Consider the following 14,202-nt stretch of genomic DNA (forward strand, 5'->3'; position numbering starts at 1 on the left):
ACCGCCGACAGGACTTTTAACATCCCGGTCAGCGGTGCTGACCAGAGCAAGGCGACCCAGTGCCTTACATGCTGCGACCCAGTACTGGGTCATGGCCAACGGATTGAAAAACAGTGCTCTAGGGGCAGTTCTATGGCCTCTGTAATACCAGAGGTCACATTAATGGTCACAATGGTCCCTTTTTGCCTTGGAATCTATTAAACTAGTAATACTGAATTTAATGGAACGACTGCTTTTCACTATCTTAAATTCTGGCCCTTTACTTTCAATACAGTAAATATGGCACACTATCAGTTTAATGAAATAGCAAACAAATTCTAACATGTGATTTAATGGAATGCATAGTAATCACTTGTGTTTTCTAGCTCATGTATACAATTACAATAAAATAACAGTAATGAATGGTGGTGATTTCAGTTCTATGTAAGCAGCAATGGAAGTGCTCTGAGATAAACTGATGAAAAGTGCTATATAAGAGCTAGATATTATTTTCAAGCAGCTGTGCATCCCTATTTTGGGAAAGCATAGTTGTAATATTTTAATCCCTATTCACCAGATTCCTCCCACCTTTTTTGTTGTTGTTGATGAGAATAAAAGCAGACACCCAAAGAATTTGCATTTGTTAGTTCTTTCTTTAATAAAGCAGGTTAGACATTCTTCCAGAGTGAAGATACACATTTCCACAACTAAATGAATACCCAGTCAAAATATGGTGACTGCCTTTCTGCAGTAAGGTATGACTGACATTACATGCACAAGCCTTGAAACAATCATTTGGTACAGACTTGAGATACAGTACAATAAGCCTCAAATTGGCTCAGGTATATTTTTGAAGTTCCACTTCAGTACTTATCTGTAATTTACAATGCATATATTTTATATCAGTTTACGTGTTATCCATGAACATTATGAGCAGGTCATCTTTGGAAGAACGAATAATCCTGTGTTTTAAAATGGCAATTTAAAATGGTATATTTGTAACATAAGGCAAGATAGTGTAATTATCTGTTGTTTCGTCCAAACTATAGCTTTTGTCCAAACTATACATTTGGCTTAATGTATATAAAAAAGTCTAATGACATTTCTGGTATGATCAAACAGCAGCCACAAATGGTATTTGGAATGTAGAGAGACATGGTATAATCAAAGTGGATTCATCTAGTGGGATTCACTCAAATCTCATTTGTATTAATGTCTCTCTACTGCCGAGGATTTGTTCAAATCCCAGGGCACAATAGACATTCAGCCAACAGGGAGATTCACCGATTATTACAAACTTGTGAGTTTTTAAAAACAAGTTTGATACTTTCAGCTTTGCTTAAAAATGTGGTATTAATGACACAACCACTAAATTTAAAGAATAAAAGAACTGTACAAATCATATTCTTTTATGGCACTGAGACTGTTCAAGAGAATGACAATGTGATCCCTGGAGTAAATGGACAAAAAACAAAAGAATGCTTAAAAAAAGATTAAAAAATGAAGTGTTTTACCCACGCCAGACTGCTGTGGTCACTGAAGATTTTGTTTTTATGATACATGGTACTTCTTGATTCTTCGGATGTGCGTAACACTTTCCCCAGCTTTACATATGTGCTTCCTGAGCAAATTCACCTTTGTGCCACATCAGCAACAACTCTAGCTGGAAGTGGTAATGCTAGAAAAACCTGAAGGCTCTAAATTAACAGTTATTTAATCCTCCAACACTCGCACAAACCCAGGGATACAAAATAAACCTGCACACAGCATGCAGGTTAAATCCTGAAATGTTTTTTTGTGAAGATGTAGAAATGAGAGGATTAGAATTAAACCAACAAAAAAACCCCTCCAAAATGTTATGCATTTAAGATCTTTCAGCAAAACAAACAGCCATCATGACTACGCGGCACCTGTCACGCACATGATGCTAAACCTGCTCATAACGTTCCAGTATTTCTTCATTTTACAAGGCACAAATAATTTTGGAAGAATTATATGGTGGCTTTCAAATGTGTACATGTGTGGTGGCTACGCTGTAATTATGTGATAATTACCTTTTAATTTCAGTCAACACTAGACCCTGTAAGAGCCAACTACAGTATATCACATCACCTAATTTTGAAAAACTGTATTTAACTCCAGTTACTTGCAGATGAATTGATCATTGTATGTACCATTTATTAAACAACATAACATTTGCCATGCAATTACAAAGTTATTGCATGGTAACACTGTATGTGTCCTGTAAGATAAAATCCTATAAATGTGGAGGGATTTTGTTGTTGTTGTTGTGTATATAGTAATTTAGTGGCATTCTTTCTATAAGTGTATCTCCTCAGAGCTCCTGAAAAAGTAGGCTTCCATTTACTAATAATTTCTTTTTGTTACTTTCAAAGAGTTTAAGAATGATTATGGAATGCAAAAAACAACCTCACAATTATTATCAGATGCATTCCACATTTCATGGGAAAGAGATTTCCTTTTCAGAATAGAGAAACAAGTTAGGGAGTTAATTAGAATCTTGACCTCATTGAATCACTGCCTTTTTCTTGACCAGCAATGGAGATCATGTCATTCTATTTGTATACAGAGGATACATGGTTAGTAGCATTGCGATATAAAGTGCTTTTAATTATGAGTGCCTCAGAGCTCTTTTCCTCTTTCCTTGGCAAGTTATGTTCACCCAATAGCTGGAAGCTGTTTTATTTCAGTCTACTCAGATCTAACACCATCAGATGGTTAAAATTTCCCTAGCAAACCACTGATTTAGACATGTTAATCTCATTAAACAATAATTCTTCCCAAGGAAAGTGAAATTAGTCAATATAATTCGGGATAAGAGATATAGTTCTAATTCTGAGGAGAAAAAAAATTAGGCAAAAAGAAGTAGGACTCTGCTGTTCAGATCCCCATCCTTTCCAATATTTGCCAGCTGGTTCTACTTTAACACAGTAGTGAGGAAGTCTTAAAAATGAGACACAAACTTGTGTCTTTAACCTGTACCAGCTATTGTGGGATTAAAGATAAAGAACTCAGGACTCTTCTACTGAGAATAAACCTGGTGGCATACTTAAGTCAAAGCAAGGGCAACTTCCTTTAGCTTCAGAAAGGAAAGATCAAACCTAATCAAGCTATCTGCAAAGGAAAGTTTTCACCTCTCCATTAGTAGCATATACATTTTAATCTCTCCAACTGTGAATCTCTTTTAGACACAGTAGTAGAAGTTCTTTCATTTTATCACTCTCTTTTGTTGCAGACATCCCTAGGAATCTGAGTAGAGTTCTCCTTTGCCTTCTCTCCTTATCACAGTAACAAACAAATTACTCCAGCAAGGTGGATGATTTTCAACAACTCCGTAATTTGGGATCAGGCTCCATATCATTTTCATTTTCAAACCACATCCACTCCTTTTCAAAGCCATGCCTCCAGCATATTTCTATACCTCAGAACAGATGTGTTGACTGAGATCTAAAAGTTATACTTCAGCAAAAGTCACCACTCAGATTTCTCTGGCTAGAGGAAAAGGAATCTTATAGTCCCTTGGAATTCAAGACTCCTCTGGGACAACAGACAATGCTTCTAATCAAATAAATGGGGATAACTCCAAGTCACATTTCTAAGTGAATTATTTCTTAAACTGTAACAGAATTGCAATGAAGGAAAACTACAGCACCATCCATCATGAATGGACTTGATTCTTATACGTAAAAGAGGCCGTACAGTTCTTAGAACATTTACAGAAACAGATTCCAAAGGAACACTACTCCAACACACAAACCCCATACCACCTCACTCAGAAATATTAGAAGTCTTTTAACTAGTATAGATTCAAGCTTCCCAGTGCTTTAAAGAGGCTATTTTAGATTTAATTTGGTGTTCTCCTATACCTGAAGGGCTAGTCTTATCTTTTATAGTTTCTCTCTCGGAGTACTAGTCAGAGGTTTTTGCTGTGACTCCAGTAATCTTGATGCCAGTTGCTGAACCAATTGCTGAAGGATGCTTTGCATCTCTTTGATTCGTCTCCCCTCATTTTCTACCCATAATCTCTAGTGAAATAGTTCCCTTCCCACCCAGCATAAGCCTAACCTGGCTTGTTGGAAAAAGTAAATGTATTAACTGTAGTTTGGCTCCTCTCCTCTGGGTATCCATTGGAATATATGCTGCAGGTTATTCTATGTGGTGAGAAACTAAGTAAATAGTAAGATAGTTCTAGAAGCCACTAAGATAACCCTACAGCTACCAGTAGTTGTATATTAGATCTGGATACTACTGCAGCTGTTAAGGTAATCTTTACAAAATTTTTATACTCTTTGGACGGTTGCAATATACTGCTTGTACCAAATTTGTGCTCTGATCTATTAGCTAGGCTTTTAGCAGCTGAAATGGGTTGCCTTTATATACCTTCTGTCCTTCTGAGTCAGTCATCCAGCCCTGTGGAATCAAAGTTATTTCAGCTGAGGTTTAGTAACTGACCTCACAAGCTCTCCAAGCTGTTTAATTAGATGTCCAAGGGGCTGACAATAGTGAAGTCAGAATCCTTGCTATTATTGCTATCATCATCAGGGCTGGAACTCAGGTTACTAGAGGAGGCAGAAATGGAGCCCATGAGTGGATCAGAAAAGACCAAAGAAGAATGAGATGGAGCTTCATTCTTTGTTGCCATCTCCTTGTGTGCCTGAAGTGACAGCTCATGCTCAGAAACAGCACCTTTATTTCCCTCCTCTTCTTTGGAAACCAGGATATAGTCATCAGTGCTTCTGCTCCCTGAATTTCCGCTTGTTTCAGCTGTTGCCTGTGAGACAATAGCATGGAAATGATTTAGACTAAGTGGCAAAACTAAAAACCACATCTTTATTTAAAAATCTCTATTATACCCATCATTGTGATACTGGACATAGGAAAAATAAGCAATTCTTGCCAACAACTGACATAAAAGACAGTTACTCACCTTTAACTGTTGTTCTTCAAGATGTCTTGCTCATATCCATTCCAATTAGGTGTGCGTGTGCCGCATGCACAATTGTCGGAAGATTTTTACCCTAGCAACACTTGGTGGATTGGCTGTGGAGCCCCCTGGAGCGGTGCCTTTATGGCGCCGGATATATGCCCCATCCGACTCAGTGCCCCCTCAGTTCCTTCTTGCTGGCTACTCTGAAAGAGGGCGGGTTTGGAATGGATATGAGCAACACATCGCGAAGAACAACAGTTACAAAGGTGAGTAACGGTCTCTTCTTCTTCTTCGAGTGCTTGCTTATATCGATTCCAATTAGGTGACTTCCAAGCCTTACCTAGGCAGTGGGGTTGGAGTGAGATGTCACAGAGTGAAGGACCGCCGAACCAAATGCAGCATTACCCCTGGACTGCTGCATAGTGGGCGGCGAAGGTATGCACCGATGATCAAGTCGCTGCGCTACGTATCTCCTGAATGGGCACATGTGCCAGGAAAGCAGAGGATGAAGCCTGAGCCCACATGGAGTGGGCAGTAAGGTGCAAGATGGGACACCAGACAAGTCATAGCACACACGGATGCATGATGTGATCCAGGACAAGATGCGCAGGGAGGAGACCAGAAGGCCCTTCACCCGGTCTGCCGCAGCAACAAACAGCTGTGACGTTTTCCTGAAGGGTTTCGTTCGCTCAATGTAGAAGGCCAGGGCCCTGCGAACGTCTAGGGAGTGCAGATATTGTGACTGTACCTCCTGTAGAAGGAGGTGCTCGTGAGAAGGGTCCCTGAAGAGGGACGGGGAAGAGGGGCAGGTGGGTGGGGGAAGCAAATTGGAGGGAGTATTCCCTTTCTACCATGCGTAGGACCATGCATGGAGGAAATGGGAGAGATGATTTTGGAAAGGGGAGGAAGGATCCTGAATGGAGTCTGGTGCTCCGTCCTTGGGTGCACCTTCAAAAGTTCTGCTTAGGCCCTGCGGATGGCTTGGGAGGGATCTGGCCTTGGCTGGCTTGGTGTCCAGCATGTTTTCTTTTACCAGCTCGGCCGCGTCTTCTAAAGAAGTCCTGTCTCGGCCGAGGGGGAGGGTATGACCTCTGAGGCTGTGGTCTGTGTTACTGGGGTATGCATTCCCAGAGAGCACATGATAATTCTCAAGTCCTTCAGACTCTGCAGCCTTGAGTCTGTCTCTTGCAGAATAGGCCCTGGCCATCAAAGGGTAGGTCCTGGACGGTCTGCTGTAACTCTAGTGGTAAGCCAGAGACCTGCAGCCACGAGATGCAGCGCATGGCTATGCCCGAGGCCAGGGTCCTAGCTGCTGAGTCTGCTGTGTCCAGAAAGGCTTGCAAGGAGATTCTGGCCACTTTCTTGCCCTCCTCTACTGTAGCCCCAAATTCCTCTCTGGACTCCTGTGGAACCAACTCCTTGAATTTCTCCATAGAGTGCCATGAATTATAGTCATATCGGCTCAGGAGTGCCTGCTGGTTGGCCACCCTGAGCTGCAAGCCTCCAGCTGAGTACACCTTGCACCCAAACAAGTCTAGGCATCTATTGTCCTTTGATTTAGGTGCCAGGGCCTGCTGACCATGCTGCTCTTCTTGTTGACTGAAGCCACGACAAGGGAGCATGGCTGGGGGGGGGGTGTATAGAGGTACTCGTAATCCTTTGAAGGGACAAAGTACTTCCTTTCCACCCCCTTGGGCCTAGGTGGAATAGAGGCTGGCAATTGCCAGATTGTCTTGGCATTGGCCTGTATGCTTCGTATGACGGGAAGGGCAACTCTGGACTGTGCCTCCGCGGACAGAATGTCCACCACAAGGTCCTCTACTCCATCACCTCCTCTACCTGGAGGTTCATATTGCGCGCCACTCTGTGGAGCAGTTCCTGGTGGTCGCAGAGGTCCATAGGAGGAGGGCCAGAAACCATAGTCCCTGCCACTGCCTCATCGGGCCAGGATAAGGAAGATACCCCCGGGATTAAGGGATCCTGTGTGAGGGCCTCTTGTGGAGGTCCATCATGCTAGGAGAGTGGGCCTGCATTGGCGCTGGAGCAGTTGCCTCAGAGCCTCCCAGGGTGGGGGCGAGACACAGTGGCCTACAGTACTCGTGGCTCCAAAGGGGAGGAATAGGAAGCCCCCGAAGAAGCCCCCTGGGCCTCATGGTAAGCCCGGGGGGGGTCCAAAAGGACCACTGTGGGGGTTCGTGGCCTGGGTCTTCGCCTTCTTCTAGCCACTGGCCTATACTGCCCTGGTCCTGGGCGTGGTAGCCACCTTGCGAGTGCAACGATGCAGAGGCAGTGCTGAATGTGCTGGTGCCGAGTACCCTGGTGCTGTACAGTGCCGTGGTGCCGGGGACCAGTGCCGTGAGGCAGAATGGTACTGAGACATTGATGCCGGCGATCTGTGGCTGTGGTCATATTGGTATTGGGAGCCTGATCTGGATCTTGATGGCAACCTGCGGTGAGATTAGTGTTGGGATCGGCTCTGGGTCGAGTGCAGCTCTGACCAGAACCGGGAGTCCATAACACGATTTGGATCTCTGCAAGCTGGTGCGGCGTCGCGAGTACGACTAGCGCCAAGAGCGAGAACGGTGCCGGGACTGCGAGCGACACTGTGATGGGTGCCAGGAAAAAGATCGGGACCAGGACTGGTGGTGTTGTTCTTCACTCAGCAATGGCGGTCACATGAGGGACAGCTTTCCCTTCGACAGCACTGTCTGTGCCAGAGGTGCTGCTGGCTGCAAAGGAGTCGGCTCTGAGAGCGCGATCAAATCCTGCGCTGTTGAAAAGGTCTCCGGTGTGAAGGGTAATCACAGCTCGACTGTGGTGTGCACCAGGGAGCTTACATGCACTGGACTCAACAGACCTTGCGGCGCCAGAGTCAACGGTGCAGGAACCAATATTTGTGTTATGCGCTCTGGCAATGGACGTGGCTCCAATTGCGGTACGGGAAGTGTCGGCGGCTGCCACACCAACAAACTAGAAGTGGCTGGCACCTGCTTGGGCTGCTGCTGCTTCTGCCTTGGAGATAGAGACCTGCGCCATGGTGGTGGAAGTGCTGGGGAGATCTGGTGCTGCAAGTCTTTGGTAGAGTCTGAACACGGTGCCGGAACAGTCGGTGCCGCAAGGGCACTCTGCATCGAGGACAATGGTGCTGAGTCTCAGTACGCAGAGGAAGGGACTGGGCTAAGTGCTGCCTCCATAAGGAGCTGCTTCAGTCTCAAGTCCCGCTCCTTCCTGGTCCTCAGCTTGAAGGCTTTGCAAATGCAGCACTTGTCTGCGTGGTGGGATTGCCCCAGACAACTTAGGCAAGAGTCATGAGGGTCTCCCATTGGCACTGGCCTCTGGCAAGCTGAGCAGGGTTTGAAGCCCGGAGACCCAGGCATGGGCCTGGGTACTGGGATAGGGGAGAAGGGAGAAGACTCTGTTTCCCCCACTAATTAAACTAACTAACTATACTAAGTAATTCACAACTATTAACAACTATAACCAACTATTAACTAATCAGAAACTATTAACAGGTACTAAAGTGAATGCTAGGGAAAGCGGAGATCAGCTAAGCTGCTCCACAGTTCCAACGACCATCACAGGCAGTAAGAAGGAACTGAGGGGGCGCTGGGTCGGCCAGGGCATATATCTGGTGCCATAAGGGTGCCACTCCAGGGGGCGCCTCAGCCGACCCACCGAGTGTTGCTAGGGTAAAAATATTCCGACGATCGTGCACGTGGCGCGCACACCTAATTGAAATCGATATGAGCAACCACTCAAGTCTACGCTGACTTGTATGATCTCTACCCACTGACTTGACAAATACCCTTAGTACTTTAGGTGCACAAACAGTTAAATTCAGAGAATACAAATGTATCTTGCACTGTGTCCTAAAGATACTAAATAGGACCCTGGTTAGATACATGGATGGAATTAATTCCAGCCTCAAAAGTCCCTCTATGAAGAATGACCCCAATGCTCAAATCTGAAACCTCAACCCTGAGGAGAAACAGCAAGAGGAATTTGACTCATTGCAAGCATTGCAGAAGGGCAGATGAGGGAAAAATATGTTTTTTAACTAACAAAACAGCAATGGCTAAAAGTACTTGTTTACTTTGCATGAAATATAAAGTTGAGAGAGACTAAAAATACATCACTAAGTACTGGAGCTTGTACTGGTACTAAAGTACGTCTCTCTCACATTACTGCAGTTCCTTATAGTTCTATGTAACTAGATGATCTTTGTTTGGGATCTTACACGTACATTATAGTATTGAAGATTTTTTGAAATCAGAATTACAGTGACATTTTTTTCTGTTGGTTGATGACCTAGTATTAGAGAACCTTTGGCTTGTAGAAGTTGGTGTAAAATGACATTTTGAAGAGTGATCTGAATCGCCACCTAGCCCATGTGGTGGCATGTTCACCAAACTTTTACACCACCTGGAACAACTGCAGTGCCTCAAGAGGGCCACAATTTGATTCATGAGACTTAATGGTATATCCAGCGGAGCAGAAAATCTTTCAATAGCAAATTTGTAATCTGTTACCTTGAATGGATGGCAGATTATCTCCCCTTTTTTCCATAAGAAACATTAATATCATGTTCCTGTACAGGAAGCAGTTTGTTCACCTACTAGGGATCATGACTGGGTGCCTAGTCAATTTCATACAGCTGCCACTGAGTAAGAATACAGTCTGGCAAACAGTCTGACATGGGATAAGCAGTGACTCTGCGTTAGCCTGAGGTGAGATGAACTTGATTCTAACTTGTTAGATTCACAGTAACACAAGAGTGAGAAAAGGGAAAAGAAGTGGAAGGAGCAGCTGGAGAAACATGTGTCCGTTATGTAAGGCTCAAACAGACAATGGTGCATTAAGCAGGAGCAACTCCATCAACAACGATTTTTCAGGCAAAGTTATATTTCCTAGCATAATGTAACTTTAGGATAAGAGATGGGAGGCTTTGGTAGAGAATAAAAAAGAATAAAATAAAGGATATGGAACAGCGTGAATGAGAGACAGATTAATAATACGGTACCTAAAATTAGGTGTGTCATTAAGGTACTGGTGATCCATAACTTGCCTTTAGGTACCCCATGGGCTCTTGCCAAATTTATTTTACTGCAGTTACTGCTGATAGCCATTTCCCATTGTCTCTCTTGTTCATTACACAAGAGTACTCTCTTGAAAGTCTTCAGTCCATCAATGGATTGGGAGGACTGAAGTACAGGATATATAGGAAACTTATGCTACAGCTATTATGTAAGTAATTGCTACAAATTATTAAATTAACAAGGCAAAATATCAGCTGAGAGTGAAAAAGATCAGAACAAAGAATTGTGACTCAGTACCTCAAGAACAAAGAAAAGTTTGTATTAAAGGGATTCCAGAGACATTTCCACTATTAATAGGGACTATTTAAAAAAAAATTTCTTGCTTATATAACTAATATTAAAAACTCTCATTTTTATTTATATTTTCTTCTATAAATAAATTACCCATTTTAATACTGTCTGTCTAATACAAATTGAAACATCTTATGTTCAGTGTAGCAACAAAAATATGACAAATCACAAGCAACAACAATTAACAATTATATAATTAATGGATCTAAAAAATTGACTTTAGCTGAATATTTTTGCTAATCTTTACATGCACACATCCCTTTTAAAATAACTTAATTTATTTTCCTTCAGATGACCATTATAAAATTAATAAAACCCAAATTGAAAAAATTATTATTAGGAGTTCCAAAAACTATTTAGTAAAGTCATAAAGTAGTTAAAACTGACTGGTAGTAAATTTTCTACTCCTTTTGTGAATTTAAAAACATGTTTTCACTACTTCAAGAAGCTACAAACAAACAGATCTAATTTACAGACAGAGACACTACACTATTTAAACACCTTTTGTATGGTGAAACATATAATTTTTCTTTAATTACTGTTTTTGTTTCATCTGATCTATTTGAATTACCATCTTCATTGTCTGTCAGTTAATCAGCTATTATGTCTAGGGCTCTGAGAACACAGACAGTGTAAAAGAACGGCTCAGCTCCAGAAATTAATCAACAGTCTCCTGCTCGATTCCATGGACACTCATCACATAGCATTACAGAGGGCCAGATTAAGGTCTTCTGGGGCTGTAGGTTCCATTTCAAATTTCATGGCCTTCTTTTTCTTTTTACAGCAGTAATGAAAGCTATTTTAAACACCCCTAGTTGACGTAATCCACTTTTCCCCATTCTTTTGGAAGCCCCTGACACACAGATACAAATTTAATTTTGAGCACTGAGTGTATTTCATAATTCCAGTCTGATGGCATCATCTTAGCCCCTGTTTCAGTCTTCCCAGCTCTCTTGTCCAAGATGGCTGCTACCCTAGGGAACCAAAGGCATTACCTAGCAACACACTTACAAATAGGTTACCAGTGCTAGCGATCTTGAAGATATCTGTAAGGCAAACAGGCTGACTTCCTTAAGGCAGTGAACAAGCACCACCTTAGCTAGTTCTACTGGGGGCCTGCTACTGCAGCTTCCTAAATTCTGAAATGTGCTGTTGCCTGGTTGGACAAAAAAAAGCATCATCTCTTAGCTTCTTTTCTTTATGGTTATGTTCTTCAATTTTTAGGCTATCCAAATTTTGGGCCCCTAAACCTGGGTTTGGTAGAAATATGTACCCATTCCCTTCAATATGATATAAAGGCTTGTTATAAATATAGGTCTGTGTTTAGAACACACTATTATTTTGATGCTGGTATTTCCAGAGGTAAAAATATGTCTCCCCACTCCTTGCTCTGTCTGTTTATTTCAGGAAACTCGTACTGACGTGAACCATGTTTTCTTCCATGTGCTGCCACTACTGAATAAATGAAAAATGACAGAATTATACTTCCAGTAGCTTTTGAAAGTTAACAACCTTTCACCTGGTGCCATATGGCTTCTCCAAAAGTTTTTTCATGATGAATATCAGATACTAGTATCAGGCTTATTTCAATTGCCTGCATACTGTGAACTGGTTAAAGCTAACAAGAAGAATACATTTTAAGTAAGCCTAGAAAAACAGCAGCAGCTCATTTTGTCTCCTTCTTGGGCTAGGTAAAAAGATAATGAGTTAATTATACAATATTTAGCAATGCAAGATTTCTATTTATCAACTGTATTGCTACTGAAATTAATGCTGCACATCTTATTTGAGGCTTTTTCTTATTCCACTGTAGCACAGTTAAAAATGGAGCATTAGGGAAAAAAAGTCCTCCTTATATGTGTAATTCTTTATAAAATGTCAAGTGCTGGAGCAATGTGCCACTATGACCAAACATATATAGTAGAGTGGTATAAATAATATTATTTAGCTTTTATATAGCGTTTTTCATCTTTGTATTGCCAAGTGTTTTCTTTGCAAAGGAGGTCAGTATCACTACTCCCATTTTACAGATGGGGAAACTGAGATACGGGGTGGGATGTAAGTTTCTTTTTTGATTAATGAAGTGACAAATGACCAATATCTAAAAAAATATGAAAGACAATGGGCCAGATTTCAATCTCATTTGCACTAATATAAATCTGCAGTAACGCCAATGAAGTCAACTGAGTAACACTGGTGTGAGACTAGTGTAGATGAGAAGAGATTTGGGTCCAAAACATTTTCCAGAGGTTCTGGAATATAAATATAGTTTCTACATAACAGACTCAGGAGCCATAAAAGGCCATACTAAACAGAATTACTCACATTACTGCACTAGGAAAAAAGCCACAAATGTAGTAAAATTTATTTTGCTGGAAATACATTAAATAGGAATGCAACTAAAGCAACACAACGTGTTCTAAATAATTAATGTTTAGAACTTTTTAAACTTTCTGCTGTATTCAGAAAATGCTTCTAGTTTGACCTGGAAACATCATTGTAGCACATTACCCTCATTAAGACTAAAAAGCTGGACTGTGGTCCTGTTTGGAAAAGAATTAATTAATGCTCTCATTTCTCAGGCTACTAAACTTAGCAGTTTTTATCTCTTAATTTTGATTACATAATGTCAAAACGTCTTCTCTTTTTACTTGATTTTACCTACTAAAGCAAAACACAATGTAGTCAGAAACAGCAAAGAATGCTGGGGTATTAATATTTCTTCCCAACAATAAGCAGTTCTAAAACTAATTTCTTATTTTTGTTACTATAATAAACTGATGCTCATTACTATAAGTGGAGCTCCCAGAAGATAAGATGAGAGAATGCTAATAAGAATAAATGCACTGTACCCTAAACTGTAAATGTACTATAATCTGCAGATATTAACCATTTAAAGCTCAAAACCGTATTAAATGTTTTATCAGGGTTAGAATGCACAACCCTTACTCACATTTGCCAGCAGTTACTCATGAATAGCCCCAATAATAACAATGTGAGAGTAAATCCTTTCCAGCCTGAGTAATGTTTGCACAATCTAACAGTGTGTTGTGTTATACTGTATCTTTCACTTTATACTGTGAATCAGTGTTAAGGATTATTAATAATAAGGCATCTGCCATTTCAATACTAAGGCAAAAATATTTTTTATGTAAAGAGTGAGAAGCTATAGTACCAAAATAAGGGCTGTCATTACATATGCACTCCCATATGCAATCCCATTGTGTCTGTGTTGGTCCCAGGATATTAGAGAGACAAGGTGGGTGAGGTAATATCTTTTATTGGACCAACTTCTGTTGGTGAGAGACAAGCTTTCGAGCTTACACAAATCACAGATGTCATTACTGCTTTAACAACTTTTGTTAAAACCTGACTTTTTTGCCATATTGAAGGCATTGGTTAAACCTGTGTTAGCCCATATGGACTCCAGCAGGTTACCAATGGAGTTTAACCACTGCCTTCAATATGGCAGAAAAGCCTTGTTTTAATAACCACAGTTAAATGCAGTAATGACATCTGTGATGAACTGGGAGTTCTTTTTGTACCACTTCTGAACTTTGAATGATTTTATGAAATTGTATAATGGAATACCTATATGTATGGGGATCCCCTATGAGTTAGCAGGGTTGTGCCATGCCTCTGCCAGGCCAGAAACAATGATGATTAATCAGCACTCAGTGACAGTTTATTCAAAGTAAAACACCTTGGGACAACAGATTTGCTCTACCTTGGAGAAGCCACTTTCTCCTCTTGTCTAAAGGGAGGGGAGCAGTGGAAAGTTACCAAAAGGCTGAACAAAAGAAGTATGTGACCCCAGTCGGAGTCTATTAAAGGACTCACAGGGAGGCACTAGGAGAAAGAGTCATTTTGCTAAGGCAAGGGAGGCTG

The 14,202-nt window shown here is 41.4% G+C and overlaps 1 protein-coding gene across 6 annotated transcripts in view; it reads right to left on the reverse strand.

Moving 5' to 3' along the window:
- Positions 1 to 612: 612 nt before the first annotated feature.
- The window catches only part of TBC1D5 (TBC1 domain family member 5), a 512,051-nt gene continuing 498,461 nt past the window's right edge, over positions 613 to 14,202 (reverse strand). For all 6 annotated transcript variants that reach the window (XM_050938356.1, XM_050938354.1, XM_050938355.1 and 3 more), the window contains one exon: positions 613 to 4,771. In XM_050938356.1, the coding sequence (XP_050794313.1) occupies positions 4,478 to 4,771 (294 nt within the window). In that variant the 3' untranslated portion in view covers positions 613 to 4,477. The remainder of the gene's footprint in view (positions 4,772 to 14,202) is intronic.

The sequence above is a fragment of the Gopherus flavomarginatus genome, chromosome 2 (genome assembly GCF_025201925.1).
Source record: "Gopherus flavomarginatus isolate rGopFla2 chromosome 2, rGopFla2.mat.asm, whole genome shotgun sequence".
In the NCBI taxonomy this organism is placed as follows: domain Eukaryota; kingdom Metazoa; phylum Chordata; order Testudines; family Testudinidae; genus Gopherus; species Gopherus flavomarginatus.